The sequence below is a fragment of the Dendrobates tinctorius genome, unplaced genomic scaffold (genome assembly GCF_039654945.1).
Source record: "Dendrobates tinctorius isolate UK_male_01 unplaced genomic scaffold, ASM3965494v1 ptg000182l, whole genome shotgun sequence".
Classification (NCBI taxonomy): domain Eukaryota; kingdom Metazoa; phylum Chordata; class Amphibia; order Anura; family Dendrobatidae; genus Dendrobates; species Dendrobates tinctorius.
Genome location: NW_027361849.1, coordinates 2,344,011 through 2,364,194, shown reverse-complemented (window position 1 = coordinate 2,364,194; position 20,184 = coordinate 2,344,011). Strand labels below are relative to the sequence as shown.

The window sequence follows — 20,184 nt, the reverse complement described above, 5'->3', positions numbered from 1 at the left end:
TACGGGACGTCATTCATCCTTCCGGGGAATGTTTATATGTTGACGGTGTTGCGATTGTTTTCTTTGAACAATGAGAAGATAATTTCGCTGTCAGTACCGGCTTTTCCTCATTATAAACAAAGGGGACACCTTCCAATAAATGAATGTTTATCCCTTTAATTCCACCGTCTTTGGGTCTCATGTACAGTGGGGAAAACAAGTATTTATTCGCCACCAATTGTACAAGTTCTCCCCCCTATAAAGATGAGAGCGGCCTGTAATTGACCTCATAGGTAGACCACAACTATGAGAGCCACAATGAGAAAACAAACCCAGAAAATCACCTTCTCTGATTTGCGAAGATTTATTTTTCACGGTGGAAAATAAGTATTTGGTCACCTAAAACCTGCAGGATTTCGGGCTCTCACAGACCTGTAACTTCTTCTGTAAGAGGCTCCTCTGTCCTCCACTCATTACCTGTAGTAATGGCTCCTGTTATCTGGTCTCAGACCCCAGGGGGCCTCCTGAGAACACACAGAATTGGAAACATTTCACACCTCTGATGCCTTTTGAAGAGCGACACCAAATTGCAGCCTGACACTATTTACTATGAGGAAGAAAGGTTACCCAGAGTGTTGAGAGAATTCATGTGTTCATTGGTAAATGGTTCTTGTCTCTCTCCGTTGTGAATTAGCGTGCACACTCTGAACACAAAATAATCACGTGCTGAGGACGTCACTCAGACTCCACAGGTCCTGCTGCCCTCGGTAAAGGCGCTCCTCTCAGTACCGCGGGACACTATTAGCCAGCGGTGTCACCGGCCATGACATCGCTGCTACCATACCCATGAACGGGCAGGACTGACCGTTTTACAGCCAGGAGTATCTTCCAATTGGGGAGCCTTTTCCCCCCGCAAGGATTGGATTACATTACCAAGTCTACAGGACCTCAACACCACAGAACTGCAATAAGGTAATGGGACTTTGCATTGACCAGAATAACGGATCACCACCTAGTATCAGCACATAAGTGTTTTATTCAGTAAGTGTATCTAGAATCTGCGCAGAACTATTTGAATATATACATTTACTAGACTGATTTTGGTAAAACTTGGGAATTAGTTTTTAATAAATTATAACAATTCATTTTAGTGTGAAAATCAGCTCGGATTTGCAGGATCTTCACCGTGCAGCGTCACATTAAGGTTACGGTTTCTCCTCATTGACTAGAGTAATACATTACGGCCTCCTAGAAATCCTCATTTTTTAAATAGAATCTGGAAATTATTCATATATTTAAACCTGAAAATCAGCGCAAAACAATTTATTTTATCTCATTGGTAAAGTAACCATAGTCCAGTCACAAACCAGGAGGCTGCTCCAGAAATCTGATCTCCCGGCTGAGCCTATAACTTGGGCACTACACAAAGAAAGTCACAGACTGAGGGACAGTCGATCTGATGTGATCCATTTCATATTTCTCCCTCCCTCAGGGAACAGAATGCCAGAATGCAAAGTTTAGACATTTATGTAAGTTTCTCCCTTTTATTTTATCACTGTTTTGCATATTTGTATGTCACTGTTTATTTCCATGTTTTTATATCCTTTTATTGTAAGCACTGTACCTTTTCTATTAAAGCTTAATAATAAGTCTGAACCTTGTTGCTCTACAGAATCCATAGCCTTAGAGTGTGCGCTCCTGGTGATTGGCTGACAGTAGTAGTATCTCCGGGACTCACCACCCGTGTTTGGTGAGTGGTGGCAGCGTGTATGAGCGAGGTGCGTGGTCTGTGTCCGGGTGTGATTTATGCTCCCACTGCAGCATGGGACAGAGGTTGAATGCTGGACTGAGTGAGAGGAGATGGATTAACCCTTGCAAGCGCAACCCCAAATCACGTGCTGAGAAGCGGGTACGTGACAGTCAGATGAAACCAAAGTAGAACTGTTTGGTAGAAACAAAACTCGTGTTTAGAGGAGACAGAATGCGGAGTTGCATCCAAACACTATACCTACTGTCAAGCATGGGGGTGTCAACATCTTGCTTTGGGGCTGTTTCTCTACAAAGACACCAAAACAACCGATCCGTGTACATGAAAGAATGAATGGGGCCATGTATCGTGAAATTTTGAGTGCAAACCTCCTTCCATCAGCAAGGGCACTGAAGATGAAACGTGGATGGGTCTTTCAGAATGACATTGATCCCAAGCACATCGCCAGGGCAACGAAGGAGTGGCTTCATAAGAAGCATATGGAGGTCCTGGAGTGGCCTAGCCAGTCTCCAGATCACAACTCCATAGAAAACCTTTGGAAGGATTTAAAAGTCTGTGTTGCCCAGCGACAGGCCCAAAACATCACTGCTATGGAGGAGATCTGCATGAAGGAATGGGTCAACATACCACCAACCGTGTGTGCCAACCTTGTGAAGACTTACAGAAAACGTCTGACCTCTGTCATTGCCAACAAAGGATATATAACAAAATATTGAGATGAACTTTTGTTAATGACCAAATACTTATTTTACACCATAATTTGGAAAATAAATCTTCCCAAATCAGACAAGGTGATTTTCTGGATTTGTTTTCTCATTTTGTCTCTCATAGTTGTGGTCGACCTATGATGTCAATTACAGGCCGCTCTCATCTTTATAAGGGGGAGAACATGCACAATTGGTGGCTGACTAAATACTTTTTTCCCCACTGTATGCCAATCTGGATAGTAACCTGTGAGACTACAGAGACCATTTCTTCACTTGCCCCCTGGGTCTGTGGGCCGTAGAGTGCTGCGTTATAGGAGTCACCCCTTCCATATGTGGTCTCCGCCATGGCTCATATTTGTAACGCACACTCACTGTGACCCTCGGAGTGACAAGCAGCTGGACGTTGTGTTGGACCGTCCTCGCTCCTCTGACCTCCCACGTCCTGGTCACGGTGCGGACCACCTTCTCTCCCCACTGGTAAACACCGAGGCTGCAATGAAGGGAGCCAGTAATATCACGTGCATCTCCGTCAGCGCAAGACAGGGCGGATGCTCACCTCTCATTGAAGACGGGCATACCATTCGTGTTCCTTGGGGTCAGGGGCTCCCCGTTATCATCATAGAACAGTGCAAAAAGTCCGGCGGAAAATCCCTGGAAAAAAGAAAACCGCACAGAAATCACGGACATCACCTAGATGAGCAAACTCTGCCATCACAGCAGCACATTCCCGGCGGCCGCCTCAGCAGCACAATGGCGCTACGTACCAGTGCATGGATGATCTCGTGCTTCACTGTGGATAACATGCCGGCAAACTCCTGAGGTTGGCTGGAGATCATGTTGGGGCACAGGTTGGCATATCCGGCAATGGGTCTACAAAGACGAGAAGTCTGATGTAGCAAGAATGACAATGAAGCCTCTAGATGTTGTGAGAGCAGGACTTAGATTTATCTATTCTGATTTGATCCTAGTTTATTTCTACATACAGTGGGGAAAAAAAGTATTTAGTCAGTCAGCAATAGTGCAAGTTCCACCACTTAAAAAGATGAGAGGCGTCTGTAATTTACATCATAGGTAGACCTCAACTATGGGAGACAAACTGAGAAAAAAATCCAGAAAATCACATTGTCTGTTTTTTTTTTTCATTTTATTTGCATATTATGGTGGAAAATAAGTATTTGGTCAGAAACAAGCAATCAAGATTTCTGGCTCTCACAGACCTGTAACTTCTTCTTTAAGAGTCTCCTCTTTCCTCCACTCATTACCTGTAGTAATGGCACCTGTTTAAACTTGTTATCAGTATAAAAAGACACCTGTGCACACCCTCAAACAGTCTGACTCCAAACTCCACTATGGTGAAGACCAAAGAGCTGTCAAAGGACACCAGAAACAAAATTGTAGCCCTGCACCAGGCTGGGAAGACTGAATCTGCAATAGCCAACCAGCTTGGAGTGAAGAAATCAACTGTGGGAGCAATAATTAGAAAATGGAAGACATACAAGACCACTGATAATCTCCCTCGATCTGGTGCTCCACGCAAAATCCCACCCCGTGGGGTCAGAATGATCACAAGAACGGTGAGCAAAAATCCCAGAACCACGCGGGGGGACCTAGTGAATGAACTGCAGAGAGCTGGGACCAATGTAACAAGGCCTACCATAAGTAACACACTACGCCACCATGGACTCAGATCCTGCAGTGCCAGACGTGTCCCACTGCTTAAGCCTGTACATGTCCGGGCCCGTCTGAAGTTTGCTAGAGAGCATTTGGATGATCCAGAGGAGATTTGGGAGAATGTCCTATGGTCTGATGAAACCAAACTGGAACTGTTTGGTAGAAACACAACTTGTCGTGTTTGGAGGAAAAAGAATACTGAGTTGCATCCATCAAACACCATACCTACTGTAAAGCATGGTGATGGAAACATCATGCTTTGGGGCTGTTTCTCTGCAAAGGGGCCAGGACGACTGATCCGGGTACATGAAAGAATGAATGGGGCCATGTATCGTGAGATTTTGAGTGCAAACCTCCTTCCATCAGCAAGGGCATTGAAGATGAAACGTGGCTGGGTCTTTCAACATGACAATGATCCAAAGCACACCGCCAGGGCAACGAAGGAGTGGCTTCGTAAGAAGCATTTCAAGGTCCTGGAGTGGCCTAGCCAGTCTCCAGATCTCAACCCTATAGAAAACCTTTGGAGGGAGTTGAAAGTCCGTGTTGCCAAGCGAAAAGCCAAAAACATCACTGCTCTAGAGGAGATCTGCATGGAGGAATGGGCCAACATACCAACAACAGTGTGTGGCAACCTTGTGAAGACTTACAGAAAACGTTTGACCTCTGTCATTGCCAACAAAGGATATATCACAAAGTATTGAGATGAAATTTTGTTTCTGACCAAATACTTATTTTCCACCATAATATGCATATAAAATGAAAAAAAAAAAAAGACAATGTGATTTTCTGGATTTTTTTTTCTCAGTTTGTCTCCCATACTTGAGGTCTACCTATGATGTAAATTACAGACGCCTCTCATCTTTTTAAGTGGTGGAACTTGCACTATTGCTGACTGACTAAATACTTTTTTTCCCCACTGTATATTTCTTTCCAAGATGGAGTCCATGATCAGATAAGGGGGCACAGGAACACCTTTGTGTAATGCACGTAGAAAAAAAATGGGAAAGTGAGAGACCGAAAACTTAGTGGAGGCAGTACGCCCCCTAGACCACAAGCTGGGTGCTAACAGTTAATTAGCCAATTAGACGTATGTCTGCTAATGCCGGCACATAGAGATCAGATGAGCCAATAATTAGGCATGAATACTAATAACCTATATATAGACTGACCGGATGATGTAATAAAGAGAGATCTGTTTGATGCTTAATGTATCAGCGTGTCTCTACCGCACACGTATTTGAATTTTATAATTTAATTTGGAGCGGGCACAACGTTTCAGAACGATCCACATTATACATGACAATGTACTGGACCGCTCACAATCCAGGACCCCTGTTCAGGCCGTGGTTTTCCTCCTTATTGTGCACATAGTAGATCAGTCTGAAGGCAGCAAAACCAATAAGGAAAGAAGAGACAGAAATGTAAACAAGGAGTAAAGAATCACATGTAAAACAACCCAGAAAGCTTAACCCTCAAATTCCTCATGTGCTCCCATTACGCTGTTGGCAGGTCTGCACTCCCTCAGCTTCTCTCCGCACCTCCAGCGTCTTGGATCAGTTCAGGTGCTGAGTGTTAGTTTGGGATGAGGTGGACACAAACACAATCTCCATTGGTTGCGGTCTGTGCAAGGTGGGGGCAGTTTCCTAAGCCGCGGCCCGAATCCCTCTCAGTCACATCAGCCTTATATACCCTGGACGTGTTTTATGGTGGGTCATGGATGTCGGTCGTTGGGTAATGCGCCATGTATGTGGAATAAATCACCCCCGGGGTCACCAGCAGAGCCTCCCATGCTTCACAGTGGGTGCGGAACATGGGAAACCATCCGCTCACCTCTGCTGCGTCTCATAATGACAAGGCAGCTGGTCGCAGACTCCTACCGTGTTGGGAGGTGCCTGCTACCTGATGTCTGTGCATCATTTATAACCGCTGTTATCTGAACAGCTCATAATCTGTGCCCTCTGAGGCTGGAAACTCTGATAAACTTATCCTCTGCAGCAGCGGTCTTTCTCCGTCATACTTTCCTGGGGCAGTCCTCATGAAAGCCAGTGTCATCATAAGTGATTGATGGTTTACCTGGTGGTCCTTGAAAATACCTTTAAAGTTCTAGCAAGTTTCCAGGTTGACTGACCTTCATAATAATAATTTTTATTATATAGTACCAACATATTAAGTAGCACTTTACAATCAAATGGAAACTGTCACCTCTTTTGGCCACTATAAGATGCGGCCGCTGCCTTTCAGGGCTGATATACACCATTCTATAATGCCATATATCTGCCCCCCGGTCTGACCTGTAAGATAAGAAAAATGAGCTTTATTATACTCACCCGGGGGCAGTTCGATGCTGTCCGGTCAGATGGGTGTTGCAGGTCCGGCACCTCGAGCTTGCATCGTCGCTCCCTGGCATCGCGCTCCTGCGCAGGCTTACTTATCTGCTCTGTTGAGGGCAGAGGAAAGTACTGCAGTGTGCAGGCACCGGGAAAGATCAGAGAGGTCAACAGGACAGATCAGTGCGCCTGCGCAGGAGCGCGATGCCCGAGAGCGATGAAGCAAGCAGGAGGGCGGCGTCGCAAGAACATGGGAGGTGCCGGACCTGCGACACCCTTCGGACCGGACCGCCCCTCCCCCCTGTGAGTATAATAAAACATATTTTTCTTATCTTTCAGGAGGTCGGACCGGGGACAGATACATGGCATTACAGAACGCTCTATATCAGCCCTGAAAGGCAGCGGCCGCATCTTATAGTGACCAAAAGAGGCGACAGGTTCCCTTTAAGCAATGTCTTAGTTGATCGCCTCTCACCATATTGCGAGTTAGTGCAGTTGTGGAGTCGGCTCAGCGCTGTATGTAGCTGTGCACCAACACTGCCGCTGCACAAAACCTGATGGTCTGAGAATTCACAATGATCTCTAGATGAGGCGACCTGATCATTGGAGCCATTCCAGGTGACGGCCTGATGAAGCTGGGGAGAGAAGCCATCGGGGTGTAAAGCTGTCATCAGTAAAGGGGGCACATGAGGAGTCTGAGGGTTGAAACAATCTGTAGTCTCAGAATTATTCACTCCTTTATGGCCAATGAGTTTACAATAGAGTCCCAATGGCTGTTACAACCTGCTACAAATGTGATGTATACACAAACGCCAACTTCTGTCTGCGTTCCTTAGGAATCATGGCTCAATTCCCATGGAAAATGGCTCCTGGTTCAGTGAATGGCCGCCTACATTAATGCATGGCAGGAGCTCGGCGATACCTACAGTGAGACACGACGGAGTCTCCACGGAACGATTCCCCTGCTGAAAGTGATGGAGCCTGGATTCAGACAAGGGAACACGATCAGGATCATCACAGATCAGTGCTAAAGCCATGAAAAACCTTTCTACGGACTAAAGACACATAGAATCCCGTAGCAAACAAAAAACCCAGGACTGAGGATCCCCTGCAACAGTGAGATCACAATTCCTACTCGCCGCTCCTCATCTCCAGAGGAGTAAGGACGAAGTTTAAAGTACAATTTACAAGCTTCTTTAAATATAAAAATCCCGTCCCTACCTCCCATTGAAAACCTGTCCAGGAGGGCAATTTTGGGTTCAAGCTGGTCCGGCCTACTCGCAGAGTCCCCCACAATAAGAGCCTGCAGCCGCTGAACCCTCAGAATGAAGGTCAGTCACCACCAGTGCCAACCTCTGCAGCTGCTCTGCCAGCACAGACGCGGGATCCTTGAACCCGGAAAAAGGAAAAAAAAAAACACCGAAAAAGCACACAGAAAAAAACAAAACAAAGTGTCAGGTTTTTTTTTGTTTTTTTTTAAAGTGTATGGTTGGTGTTAATGTCACACTGGGTGAAGGATATGTAAGTGCACAACAACAGGAAGAGGGAGCCCAAACACTAGGGAAGAGGGGAGTGGAGACCTCTAGGCAGATCTAAAATAACCCTGTCTGCCCTAGACATCCCTAAATAGGTTCTGCACCCATCACCCAGCAGGAACCTAATTCCTGCCTGACCCGAGCAACAGGCCCTACATAGGGAAGGGATGGGGTAAGCACTAGTCAGTCCCCACTAAAACAAAAAACACAGCACAGGTGTGTGATTAGTAGCAGAAGGTGGAGGTAACTGTTGGGTCCTAGAGAGAGAGAAGGATATCGCTCCATACAAGATGCAAAAATCAAGTAGGTGATTGAGCTAAATGTAAAGATCTTCTACAGCCGGATCCAGGATGACTGTCTATCTCACCTGACAGCACGGCAGGGGCTCGGCGATGCCTACAGTGGAGCACGGCGGGGGCTCGGCGATGCTGTGAAGCTGGAGAACTGCAGTGTGTGGAGGACAAGAACAGTTTTAGTCATTTATCAGGAAAGCCTAGGAGAGAACGTTGTGTCTTCTGTGTGGAGCTGAAGCTCAGATGTTATTGAACCTCCCACCAGGACAATGACCCCAAACTACTTATCAGTCTACGGATGCTTCGGCATCAGACGTCTTGGAAGATTCTGGAGCGCCATCATAGTCGCCTGATCTGAAAATCATTGGTGGGATGTGAAGATGGCGGCTGCAGCACACAAGAATATTAGCAACCGGGAGGCCATTGCCAGTGAGGACAGGCAAAAGATTCCTCAAAAATGCGTCCAGAAGATGGCGTCTGGCAATGCATCATGTCTGCAGCAGGTTATAACAGCCAGCAGGGCAGCAGACCCTTACCCTTCCTGCATGGACTGTATAAAGCTAAACATTGGGATCTGCCGACTTGCTCGCTCCCGTTAATGCCTGTCCGTACCTGTCCATTTCTGCTTCCAGCTGGCAGTAGGCAGCATACGCCACAATATTCTCCTGGCTGCATCTCTCCGTGGTGATCGCGCTGACATAGAGGATAAAGTCAGCATCTCGCACCCCTCCACTGTCTGGGGGTCCGGACGGCCCACAGTACTTGTTTTGGCACATCAAACATTGCTAGACCATAGTGGGAAATAATAATGGCGATCAGAGGCACCGGATATAGTACACAAGATACAGACACATCAGACAGTGTGTGCAGCAATCCGGGCGACCGACGCCTCAGGTCCGCAGCCCCGGAGGCAGCAATCCGGGCGACCGACGCCTCAGGTCCGCAGCCCCGGAGGCAGCAATCCGGGCGACCGACGCCTCAGGTCCGCAGCCCCGGAGGCAGCAATCCGGACGACCGACGCCTCAGGTCCGCAGCCCCGGAGGCAGCAATCCGGGCGACCGACGCCTCAGGTCCGCAGCCCCGGAGGCAGCAATCCGGGCGACCGACGCCTCAGGTCCGCAGCCCCGGAGGCAGCAATCCGGGCGACCGACGCCTCAGGTCCGCAGCCCCGGAGGCAGCAATCCGGGCGACCGACGCCTCAGGTCCGCAGCCCCGGAGGCAGCAATCCGGGCGACCGACGCCTCAGGTCCGCAGCCCCGGAGGCAGCAATCCGGGCGACCGACGCCTCAGGTCCGCAGCCCCGGAGGCAGCAATCCGGGCGACCGACGCCTCAGGTCCGCAGCCCCGGAGGCAGCAATCCGGGCGACCGACGCCTCAGGTCCGCAGCCCCGGAGGCAGCAATCCGGACGACCGACGCCTCAGGTCCGCAGCCCCGGAGGCAGCAATCCGGGCGACCGACGCCTCAGGTCCGCAGCCCCGGAGGCAGCAATCCGGGCGACCGACGCCTCAGGTCCGCAGCCCCGGAGGCAGCAATCCGGGCGACCGACGCCTCAGGTCCGCAGCCCCGGAGGCAGCAATCCGGGCGACCGACGCCTCAGGTCCGCAGCCCCGGAGGCAGCAATCCGGACGACCGACGCCTCAGGTCCGCAGCCCCGGAGGCAGCAATCCGGACGACCGACGCCTCAGGTCCGCAGCCCCGGAGGCAGCAATCCGGACGACCGACGCCTCAGGTCCGCAGCCCCGGAGGCAGCAATCCGGACGACCGACGCCTCAGGTCCGCAGCCCCGGAGGCAGCAATCCGGACGACCGACGCCTCAGGTCCGCAGCCCCGGAGGCAGCAATCCGGACGACCGACGCCTCAGGTCCGCAGCCCCGGAGGCAGCAATCCGGGCGACCGACGCCTCAGGTCCGCAGCCCCGGAGGCAGCAATCCGGGCGACCGACGCCTCAGGTCCGCAGCCCCGGAGGCAGCAATCCGGGCGACCGACGCCTCAGGTTCACAGCCCCGGAGGCAGCAATCCGGGCGACCGACGCCTCAGGTCCGCAGCCCCGGAGGCAGCAATCCGGGCGACCGACGCCTCAGGTCCGCAGCCCCGGAGGCAGCAATCCGGGCGACCGACGCCTCAGGTCCGCAGCCCCGGAGGCAGCAATCCGGGCGACCGACGCCTCAGGTCCGCAGCCCCGGAGGCAGCAATCCGGGCGACCGACGCCTCAGGTCCGCAGCCCCGGAGGCAGCAATCCGGGCGACCGACGCCTCAGGTCCGCAGCCCCGGAGGCAGCAATCCGGGCGACCGACGCCTCAGGTCCGCAGCCCCGGAGGCAGCAATCCGGATGTTCGGCGCCTTAGAACCGCAGCCCCGGAGGCAGTAATATGATCAAAAAAGACCCTGATCAGACAGAAGACCCTATGCTAAACCTGCGCTGCCTGCGGAGATCTCACTTTCCTTCAGTCCTGATACATCAGAGCTCACACTCGGTCACCCCCAGGACAGCCGGAGCTCACACATGACGCTACCTGTAGATGATCCTCAGGGACTATGACCGGTCCACACCGCGTGTGCTCAGCGCAGCCTTCATGGCAGAATCTCCGCGCATCCGCCGTCCTCCTCACATACTGATTCTTCACACATTGTCTGCAGAGGAACAAACAGGAGACTAGTGACGGGCGAACGAGTTACGCTTGGGTGTTATCCCAGGATCTTGTAGCGCGTGGAAACATCTGAGTCCCTGCGGTGACGGCCACCACGTATGTGGGGATTCACTAAGTCAGTCTCCACGTGTGGTGGCCGCCACCACAGATACTGGGATTACAACCGAGCGCGCTCACGTCATCTGCGCACGTTCGCTTATCACTAGAGAAGACGTCCAGTATAGATTATATACCATTGGGGTCAGTGCAGTAAAATATACAGTGGATATAAAAGTCCACACGTCCCTGTATGTAAATCATCCCACTAAGAGGAAACATATCAGGACTTTTCCCCTTTTAAAGGGAATCTGTCACCTCATTTTTGGCCTATAAGCTACGGCCACCGTCATCAGGGGCTTATCTGCAGCATTCTGTAATGCCGTATATCTGCCCCCGACGTAACCTGAAAGATAAAAAAAACGAGTTATATTATTCTCACCCCGGCATCCGGTCCGGCGCCTCCCATCTTCTAGCGATGACGTCCTCCTTCTTACTTCTGCCGCGGCTCCTGCGCAGGCGCACTACATCTGCCCTATTGAGGGCAGAGTAAAGTACTGCAGTGCGCAGGAGCCAGGAAAGGTCAGAGAGTTCCGGCGCCTGCGCACTGCAGTACTTTACTCTGCCCTCAACAGGACAGATCAGTACGCCTGCGCAGGAGCCGAGGGAGGAGGAGGACGTCATCGCTAGAAGATGGGAGGCACCGGACCGCGACACCCATCGGACCGGACCACCCTCGGGTGAGTATAATCTAACTCGTTTTTCTCCTCTTTCAGGTTACATCGGGGGCTTATCTACAGCATTACAGAATGCATTACAGAATGCTGGAGCGAAGCCCCTGATGGCGGTGGCCGCAGCTCATAGGCCAAAAATGATGAGGTGACAGATTCCCATTGGGGGGTGGGACGGCTTTTATGCTATTTTTTATCAAAACCAGTATTACTAAGAACCCCGATATATAAATGCACTTTTGTTTTTTTACTTATTTAGTAAGGCCGGCTTCACATTTGCGGTTGAGTCCACAGCGTTTGATGCGCATACATCTGCATGCGTCCTGCGTACCTATCTTTAACATGGTGTACTCAGGGACATGCGTTTGTATGCGTTCGGGGGTGTTTGCGTACGGTTTTGTCGTTTCGCGGTATGCGGCGGGGCGCAGCAAACGCATCCTGTTGCATTTTTTGCAGTGTCAAATATCCACAGCCATCTGCATGCGGATGACAGCGGATGACGTGCGTAAAAAAACGCATCACTGGCTATGGTAACGCAAGCGTAAGCAACCACGAGTATGCTTTGCGTACGCAAGAATTTACATAAGACCCGCGTGGCTTATATAAATTCAAAATTCATGCGCTTTTGCATGCATTTGCGGACGATACGCTGCGGACTCAACCGTAAATGTGAACCTAGCCTTAGAGCAGCTTTATGATCACTTTGCTTCTTGTAGGTTTCGTACGCATTTTAATGAAGACTGTCACTTCTCTTCCTCTCCAGTCTATAAAGCTCAGCCTTAAGGCCCTTTTACACTTAGCGATGCACCAGCGATCCGACCAGCGATCCGACGCGGTCAGGATCGCTGGTGCACCGCTAAATGATCGCTAGTGAGCTGTCACACAGGAAGATCTCACAGCAATGCAGCAGCGATACAGCGGACGATACTCACCTTTCACACACAGCGATCCTGACGTCCTCCCGCCCGGGTTCACGCATCGCTCGTCGTCACAGCAGGAAGCTGACGACGAGAAATGGAGCCGGACATTCTCGCGCGATCAGCGATAACCAGCGGGAGAGCCGGTCGGAGGTAAGTATCACACATAGCGATATCGCCATAACGTCACAAAACTGTTGACGTTCTAGCGATATCGCTATGTGTAAAACCCCCTTTACTCATTTCCCATATGTTAAACTGTGTAATTCGACTACTAAAAGACTTTTAAACGGTCAGCTATTTTTCCTGCTGCAATTCCATGTGAGAGAGGAGGAGGGAGGGGGGTGAATGCCGCCTCACTAGGGGCTTCAGGGATTTTAATATTTTCCATGACGTATGACCATACTATTAAAGGTAACTTAGCCCTGGTTTGATCACTGTCGATATTCCCAAACAGGGATGTGGACCATACTTGTTGCTTATTGACAAGTTTTTATCATGCTTATGTGGCCAGTTGTTTTCATATTGGGTAGATTCCTTTTAATTAATATGTATTAAAATGGCTAAGATTTATCTTTGCACTATGCTATATACTCCTGATCTACAGCGAAGTTGATAACACACTGCGGTCTGTCACATCGACTCCCGCTGTATCTTGCTTTTCTTTGCTGTGTTGTCAGCTGTTTACAGACCAGAAAATGTCATCAGAAGCGCTGGTAATGACGGCGGCCGAGCCCGGACTCCTAAATAACGAGGGGAAACATGATTTCCTTTATATCCACTGCATATATCAAAGGTGGGTGGGGGAGGGGCAGCACTTCATACATACACACACACGGTCAAAATTGTTGGTACCCCTCGTTTAATGACAGAGAAACCCGCAATGGTCACAGAAATAACTTGAATCTGACAAAAGTAATAATAAAATCAAAAATCTATGAAAATAAACGAAAGTCAGACATTGCACATATTATTCAGAAATGTAAGCTCCATGGGACTGTAGCCAAACTCCCTGGACGTGGCCGCAGGAGGAACATTGATGACAAATCAAAGAGATGGATAATACGAATGGTAACAAAAGAGCCCAGAAAAAGTTCTAAACAGATTAAAAGTTCGCTTCAAGCTCAAGAACATCAGTGTCAGATCGCACCATCCGTCATAGTATAAGCCAAAGTGAACTTCATGGGAGACGACCAAGGAGGACACCACTGTTGAAAAAAAATCATAAATAAGCCAGACTGGAATTTGCCAAACTACATGTTGACAAGCCACAAAGCTTCTGGGAGAATGTCCTATGGGCAGATGAGACAAAAATGGAACTTTTTGGCAAGGCACATCAGCTCTATGTTCACAGACTGAAAAATGAAGCATATCAAGAAAAGAACACTGTCCCTACTGTGAAACATGGAGGAGGCTCTGTTATGTTCTGGGGCTGCTTTGCTCGTCTGGCACAAGGTGTCTAGAATCTGTGCAGGGTACAATGAAATCTCAAGACTATCAAGGGATTCTAGAGAGAAATGTTCTGCCCAGTGTCAGAAAGCTTGGTCTCAGTCGCAGGTCATGGGTCTTGTAACAGGATAATGACCCAAAACACACAGCTAAAAACACCCATGAATGGCTAAGAGGAAAACATTGGACTATTCTGAAGTGGCCTTCTATGAGCCCTGACCTAAATCCTGTTGATCATCTTTGGAAAGAGCTGAAACATGCCGTCTGGAAAAGGCGACCTTCACACACAAGACAACGGGAGCAGTTTGCTCTTGAGGAGTGGCCAAAATACCTGTGAGAGGTGCGGAAGTCTCATTGACAGCTACAGGAATCGTTTGATTGCAGTGATTGCCTCAAAAGGTGCAACAAAATATTAAATTAAGGAACCATCATTTCTGTCCAGGCCGATTTCATGAGCTTTATTTTTTTCTGTGGACGCATTGGCTGAAAAGCAATGTCTGACTCTCACGTGTTCATTTTCATAGATTTTTGATTTATTATTACTTTTGTCAGATGGGGTTGTGGGTTTTTTCTGTCATTATATGAGGGGTACCAACAATTTTCACCACATGTGTATATACCCACAGCAGGACCCCCAGACATAGGTAATGGTGCCATTATATCTACACACACCGGCTCAGTAATATGGAGCTGCTGGGTCTCCGCACCTGGAACGTCTTCTGGAGATAGGAGATGGCTTGTGGGAAGAGCTTGTTCTGTGGAGACAACAGAGACCCTCACATGCTGCACAACCCAGGGGTCTCCCAGCTGTACCCTCACCCTCCCTGGAATATACAGAGGACAGACCTTTACCTCCCGGCAGAGGGGCCCGGCTCCCAACTACGCCGAGGGCACACCACTTCCAAAAAGAGCCACAAGACGTCAGGCTTTTTAGATTTTGTCAACATCAATCTAACGCCAGCCGCAGGCATCAGCACAGCGGGTAACGCGCCCCCCTCCTCCCCGGCACAGCGGGTAACGCGCCCCCCTCCTCCCCGGCACAGCGGGTAACGCGCCCCCCTCCTCCCCGGCACAGCGGGTAACGCGCCCCCCTCCTCCCCGGCACAGCGGGTAACGCGCCCCCCTCCTCCCCGGCACAGCGGGTAACGCGCCCCTCTCCTCCCCGGCACAGCGGGTAACGCGCCCCTCTCCTCCCCGGCACAGCGGGTAACGCGCCCCCCTCCTCCCCGGCACAGCGGGTAACGCGCCCCCCTCCTCTCCGGCACAGCGGGTAACGCGCCCCCCTCCTCCCCGGCACAGCGGGTAACGCGCCCCCCTCCTCCCCGGCACAGCGGGTAACGCGCCCCCCTCCTCCCCGGCACAGCGGGTAACGCGCCCCCCTCCTCCCCGGCACAGCGGGTAACGCGCCCCCTCCTCCTCGGGTACGGTGGGAAACTCCTGTACTCACTTTGACGAGCCGTCTCTTCGCTGGAATCAGGCTACAAGCAGAAAGAGAAATGCTGTCAGCGCCATCTGCAGATCTCAACCCTCATCATCCAGGGAAACCCCAGCACAGGACATAAATATTCCAAGGACAGAGCCCCCCAATCATCTGCCACGTACAGTGCACAGGGGTCTCCATGCTGAGGGTCTGCAGAGCACAGACACTGATCCATCAGGACATGGAGCCATCATCTCAGCCGTCTCCCTCAGTGACAGCACTCTGCAGACCGCGTGAACAATGAAGATGAGGAGCACGAGATATAAACGCCCGTCACCCTCATCATCCTCACAATCTGCGCACGGCCTGAGGCAGATGTGGGACATATAAGGGGCACATGGGTTTGGGGGGCTGAGCTGGAATGTAGCAGATGACTTTGTACTGGGAATTCTGGATACCCCGCGCGCCTCCTGATATCACCGGTGGGTGACGAGTACGGCTCAGAAGGCGCATCAGGGTGGGAACATGGTGGCCGACCCCGACCCGGCAACTCCAGCCCCGGCCCACACTCACTCGTCCACGCTGCCGTCATACACGATCTTCATCCGCAGCCGCTCGTCCGCTTGTCTCCTGAACACGTGATTCACCTTCTGATGAACCTTGTACACGACCTGGAGACACAGAACCAACGCCATCAGCCCCAGAGACCCCCGACACTCACTGCTGGGGGCGGCCTGCTACCTATGGCTGACAGACAGTGGCTGGGGGTACTGATGGCTGGAGGACAGTATCAAGAGGGTCTGCAAGGCCAGAGGACAGTGTCGTGGGGAGTATTGGGGGGTCTGTACGGCCGGTGGGGAGTATTGGGGGGTCTGTACGGCCGGTGGGGAGTATTGGGGGGTCTGTACGGCCGGTGGGGAGTATTGGGGGGGTCTGTACGGCCGGTGGGGAGTATTGGGGGGGTCTGTACGGCCGGTGGGGAGTATTGGGGGGTCTGTACGGCCGGTGGGGAGTATTGGGGGGGTCTGTACGGCCGGTGGGGAGTATTGGGGGGGTCTGTACGGCCGGTGGGGAGTATTGGGGGGTCTGTACGGCCGGTGGGGAGTATTGGGGGGGTCTGTACGGCCGGTGGGGAGTATTGGGGGGTCTGTACGGCCGGTGGGGAGTATTGGGGGGGTCTGTACGGCCGGTGGGGAGTATTGGGGGGTCTGTACGGCCGGTGGGGAGTATTGGGGGGGTCTGTACGGCCGGTGGGGAGTATTGGGGGGTCTGTACGGCCGGTGGGGAGTATTGGGGGGGTCTGTACGGCCGGTGGGGAGTATTGGGGGGGTCTGTACGGCCGGTGGGGAGTATTGGGGGGGTCTGTACGGCCGGTGGGGAGTATTGGGGGGGTCTGTACGGCCAGTGGGGAGTATTGGGGGGGTCTGTACGGCCGGTGGGGAGTATTGGGGGGGTCTGTACGGCCGGTGGGGGATTTGGGGGGTCTGTACGGCCGGTGGGGAGTATTGGGGGGTCTGTACGGCCGGTGGGGAGTATTGGGGGGTCTGTACGGCCGGTGGGGAGTATTGGGGGGGTCTGTACGGCCGGTGGGGAGTATTGGGGGGGTCTGTACGGCCGGTGGGGAGTATTGGGGGGTCTGTACGGCCGGTGGGGAGTATTGGGGGGTCTGTACGGCCGGTGGGGAGTATTGGGGGGTCTGTACGGCCGGTGGGGAGTATTGGAGGGTCTGTACGGCCGGTGAGGAGTATTGGGGGTCTGTACGGCCGGTGGGGAGTATGGGGGGTCTGTACGGCCGGTGGGGAGTATGGGGGGTCTGTACGGCCGGTGGGGAGTATTGGGGGTCTGTACGGCCGGTGGGGAGTATTGGGGGGTCTGTACGGCCGGTGGGGAGGTCTGTACGGCCGGTGGGGAGTATTGGGGGGTCCCGGCCCCTGTACAGTCAGTTTCGGGGTCCCTCACCTCCTCAGGAGCCGGGATCCGGTGACGGCAGACGCTGGAGGCCGGTGCGGGGCAGGACAGGATGAGCGCGGCCGCCAGGGTGATGAGAGGAGCCCAGGAGCCGCGGGTCTCTCTCCTCGGGGATCCTCCGGCTTTAGCCGCCATGTTACCCCATCAAACAGCTGTTACCGGGGCGACGTGACGTCACCGAGCACTTCCGGCATCACGTGGGTGGTTTCTATAGTGACGACAGGCGCGGAAATCAGAGACCGTGAGTGAGGTGACGTCCCTACCGGGGTGTGCGCACTGCGGCTGCGCAGCCTGAGGGCGGCCGGAGCAGAGAGCAGGGGGAGGACTGGACCCGGCGCGCCCTCTAGTGGAGCGAAATCTCATCTGTGCAGTGAGAGGAAAACCGGGATAAAGGCTGCGACACAAGATGGACGTGAGCGGAACCGGAGCCCCCAGGAGAGCGGCGACACCTGAACCCGGAGCCCCCAGGAGAGCGGCGACACCCAACCCCGGAGCCCCCAGGAGAGCGGCGACACCTGAACCCGGAGCCCCCAGGAGAGCAGCGAAACCCGACCCCGGAGCCCCCAGGAGAGCGGCGAAACCTGAACCCGGAGCCCCCAGGAGAGCGGCGAAACCCAACCCCGGAGCCCCCAGGAGAGCGACGAAACCCGACCCCGGAGCCCGCAGGAGAGCGGCGAAACCTGAACCCGGAGCCCCCAGGAGAGCAGCGAAACCTGAACCCGGAGCCCCCAGGAGAGCAGCGAAACCTGAACCCGGAGCCCCCAGGAGAGCAGCGAAACCTGAACCCGGAGCCCCCAGGAGAGCAGCGAAACCCAACCCCGGAGCCCCCAGGAGAGCGGCGACACCTGAACCCGGAGCCCCCAGGAGAGCAGCGAAACCCGACCCCGGAGCCCCCAGGAGAGCGGCGAAACCTGAACCCGGAGCCCCCAGGAGAGCGGCGAAACCCAACCCCGGAGCCCCCAGGAGAGCGACGAAACCCGACCCCGGAGCCCGCAGGAGAGCGGCGAAACCTGAACCCGGAGCCCCCAGGAGAGCAGCGAAACCTGAACCCGGAGCCCCCAGGAGAGCAGCGAAACCTGAACCCGGAGCCCGCAGGAGAGCGGCGAAACCAACAACGAGCCCCCAGGAGAGCAGCGAAACCTGAACCCGGAGCCCGCAGGAGAGCGGCGAAACCTGACCCCGGAGCCCCCAGGAGAGCGACGAAACCCGACCCCGGAGCCCGCAGGAGAGCGGCGAAACCCGACCCCGGAGCCCGCAGGAGAGCGGCGAAACCTGAACCCGGAGCCCCCAGGAGAGCGACGAAACCCGACCCCGAAGCCCGCAGGAGAGCGGCGAAACCCGACCCCGGAGCCCGCAGGAGAGCGGCGAAACCCAACCCCGGAGCCCCCAGGAGAGCGGCGAAACCCGACCCCGGAGCCCCCAGGAGAGTGGCGAAACCAACAACGAGCCCCCAGGAGAGCGGCAAAACCTGAACCCGGAGCCCCCAGGAGAGCGGCGAAACGCGACCCGAGAGCCCCCAGGAGAGCGGCGAAACCCGACCCCGGAGCCCCCAGGAGAGCGACAAAACCCGACCCCGAAGCCCCCAGGAGAGCGACGAAACCCGACCCCGGAGCCCGCAGGAGAGCGGCGAAACCTGAACCCGGAGCCCCCAGGAGAGCAGCGAAACCCGACCCCGGAGCCCCCAGGAGAGCGACAAAACCCGACCCCGGAGCCCCCAGGGGAGCGACGAAACCCGACCCCGAAGCCCCCAGGAGAGCGACAAAAACCCGACCCCGGAGCCCGCAGGAGATCAACTAAACCCGACCCCGGAGCCCCCAGGAGAGCGGCGAAACCCGACCCCGGAGCCCCCAGGAGAGCGGCGAAACCCGACCCCGGAGCCCTCAGGAGAGCGACGAAATCGACCCCTGAGCCCCCAGGAGAGCGGCGAAACCTGACCCCGGGAGCCCTCAGGAGAACGGCGAAACCCGACCCCGGGAACCTCTAGAGGAGTGGCAAAACCCGACCCCGGGAGCCCCCTGGAGAGCGGCGAAACCCGACCCCGGGAACCTCTAGAGGAGTGGCGAAACCCGACCCCGGGAGCCCCCTGGAGAGCGGCGAAACCCGACCCCGGAGCCCGCAGGAGAGCGGCAAAACCAGATCCCGGAGCCCGCAGGAGAGCGGCGAAACCAACAACGAGCCCCCAGGAGAGCGACGAAACCTGAACCCAGAGCCCCCAGGAGAGCGGCGAAACCCGACCCCGGAGCCCCCAGGAGAGCGGCGAAACCAACAACGAGCCCCCAGGAGAGCGACGAAACCTGAACCCGGAGCCCCCTGGAGAGCGACGAAACCCGACCCCAGAGCCCCCAGGAGAGCGGCGAAACCTGAACCCGGAGCCCCCAGGAGAGCGACGAAACCCGACCCGGGAGCCCCCAGGAGAGCGGCGAAACCTGAACCCGGAGCCCCCAGGAGAGCGACGAAACCCGACCCCAGAGCCCCCAGGAGAGCGGCGAAACCTGAACCCGGAGCCCCCCAGGAGAGCGGCGAAACCCGACCCCGGGAGCCCCCCAGGAGAGCGGCGAAACCTGACCCCGGGAGCCCCCCAGGAGAGCGGCGAAACCTGACCCCGGGAGCCCCAAGGAGAGCGGCAAAACCTGACCCCGGGAGCCCCAAGGAGAGCGGCAAAACCCGACCCCGGGAGCCCCCAGGAGAGCGACAAAACCCGACAGGAGGAATAGGGACACTTAGGATTGGGATT

General features: G+C 54.0%; 1 protein-coding gene across 2 annotated transcripts in view; it reads right to left on the bottom strand.

Moving 5' to 3' along the window:
- Positions 1 to 17,763, bottom strand: part of LMLN (leishmanolysin like peptidase) — a 34,493-nt gene extending 16,730 nt beyond the window's left edge. Inside the window, exons 1-9 of one of the 2 annotated variants that reach the window (XM_073551915.1) lie at positions 17,442 to 17,763; positions 16,056 to 16,153; positions 15,510 to 15,540; positions 14,735 to 14,817; positions 10,795 to 10,912; positions 8,893 to 9,065; positions 3,219 to 3,324; positions 3,011 to 3,105; positions 2,821 to 2,944 (exon numbers count right to left, since the gene is read on the bottom strand). In XM_073551915.1, the coding sequence (XP_073408016.1) occupies positions 2,821 to 2,944; positions 3,011 to 3,105; positions 3,219 to 3,324; positions 8,893 to 9,065; positions 10,795 to 10,912; positions 14,735 to 14,817; positions 15,510 to 15,540; positions 16,056 to 16,153; positions 17,442 to 17,585 (972 nt within the window). In that variant the 5' untranslated portion in view covers positions 17,586 to 17,763. The remainder of the gene's footprint in view (positions 1 to 2,820; positions 2,945 to 3,010; positions 3,106 to 3,218; positions 3,325 to 8,892; positions 9,066 to 10,794; positions 10,913 to 14,734; positions 14,818 to 15,509; positions 15,541 to 16,055; positions 16,154 to 17,441) is intronic. The other variant, XM_073551916.1, reaches the window with a different exon arrangement.
- Between the last annotated feature and the right edge of the window lie 2,421 nt (positions 17,764 to 20,184).